The sequence below is a fragment of the Primulina tabacum genome, chromosome 15 (genome assembly GCF_025594145.1).
Source record: "Primulina tabacum isolate GXHZ01 chromosome 15, ASM2559414v2, whole genome shotgun sequence".
Lineage (NCBI taxonomy): Eukaryota > Viridiplantae > Streptophyta > Magnoliopsida > Lamiales > Gesneriaceae > Primulina > Primulina tabacum.
Window position 1 is genome coordinate 27206553 of NC_134564.1, and position 1569 is coordinate 27208121.

Genomic DNA, 1569 nt, shown 5'->3' on the forward strand with positions numbered 1-1569 from the left:
TGCTCTCAGCATATCTTCTAGATTTTGAATTGTCATCTCTGTTTGGACATCGGTCTCAGGATGATAGGTCGTACTGAGAGTGACCTTAGTTCCCAAGGCTTGTTGAAAGCTCTTCCAAAAACGAGTTACAAACCTCGGGTCTCTGTCTGACAATATTCTGGCTGGAACTCCATGTAATCGTACGATATCATTCATGTACAATGTGGATAGCTTGTCCAATTTATAGTTCATGCGGACAGGTAAGAAGTGCGCAGATTTTGTGAGTCTATCTACGATTACCCAGATGCCATCATGACTTTGTCTAAACTTTGGTAACCCGACAACAATGTCCATGGAGATATATTCCAATTTCCATTCTGGAATCTCTAAAGGTTGAAGAAGTCCTCCAGGTCTTTGGTGCTCTACTTTGACTTGTTGGCACACAAGACACTTGGAAACAAATATCGCAACATCCTTCTTCATTCCAATCCACCAGAAATTCTTCTTCAGGTCTCTGTACATCTTGGTACTGCCAGGATGGACTGAAAATTTTGACTTATGTGCTTCAGACATTGCTTCTTGTCGAAGGTTATCGATGTCTGGTACGCACAATCATCCTTTCATCCATAAGATTCATTTGTTATCCGTAGAAGATCTGCCATGATTGTCGGGGCATAAGTTCCAAGGTCATTGAATTGGGAGGTGTAATCTACCACCGACATGTTTGGATTTTGCGAGAAGTTCTCAAACTCACTCAGTTTCTGTAGTCTGACTTCTGCTGGGAAATACTGTTTGAGAAAGACATCTCTGAATTGTTGCCAGGTAATTGATCCGGCAGTTGTCAGGCTAGGCGAGTCTGTTTCCCACCACTTGCTTGCCTTATCCTCCAGGAATGGTACTATCACCTCTACTTTGAGTGCCTCGGGTATCTCTAACAGTCGCAGCTGGGTTTCGCTTTTCAACCAATTTTGGCTACTTTCAGGGTCGACGTCTCCCTTGAACACTGGGCAACGGTTCTTACGAAGGGACTCGTAATGATACTTGATCACATTCTGTGCCGGTGGTGGTTGAGGCTACTGATTACCATTACCATTGGGGTTTCCCAAACCCTGGATAGTTGTTGCCACTATGGTGGCTATAGCCATCAAATCCTCTTGGCTCAGGCCCACTCTGGGAGGTGATGGCGTTGGATTTCCTTCAGGATTCGGATTTCCATTATTGGCGTTTCGATTGTTTATGTTGGCGTACCGCGGGTTGCGATTGGCTCGTGGAGGTCTTCCGTCCATGTTCTACAAGGGTACAAGCTTCTAAGATATTTGTTTGCTCACATATATATGAATCATGAACTGAAATTGACCATTGATATAAATCAAGTAAACTTTTTATTGATTTAAACAAAAAGAGAAGCAATACAAATCAAAGCTTTAGGGAGCACAAAAGGAGAGAAAATTCATGAGAAAGCAAATGGATTATAAATCCTTATTACAACAAGTCACGACACTAAATCCTCAATCATCTAAAATCTCGCCATCTCCTAATGCTTCGTCTTCTATTGGCTCTTCTATTGGTTCCATTTCAGGTTCCAAGTCG

General features: G+C 42.6%; 1 protein-coding gene across 1 annotated transcript; it reads right to left on the reverse strand.

Moving 5' to 3' along the window:
* Positions 1–599: 599 nt before the first annotated feature.
* Positions 600–1265, reverse strand: LOC142526022 (uncharacterized). Its single transcript, XM_075630297.1, has 2 exons — positions 1064–1265; positions 600–982 (listed from the first exon to the last, which is right to left on the reverse strand). Exons 1-2 carry the CDS (start codon positions 1263–1265, stop codon positions 600–602), a joined length of 585 nt encoding a protein of 194 aa, XP_075486412.1.
* Positions 1266–1569: the final 304 nt, after the last annotated feature.

Excerpts from the sequence above, each read along its gene's own strand:
- LOC142526022 (XM_075630297.1), bottom strand. The coding sequence starts at position 1,265 with ATGGACGGAAGACCTCCACGAGCCAATCGCAACCCGCGGTACGCCAAC. Across the intron at positions 983-1,063 it reads GGGAAACCCCAATGGTAATG|TGTTCAAGGGAGACGTCGAC; the intron begins GTAATCAGTAGC and ends ACCGTTGCCCAG.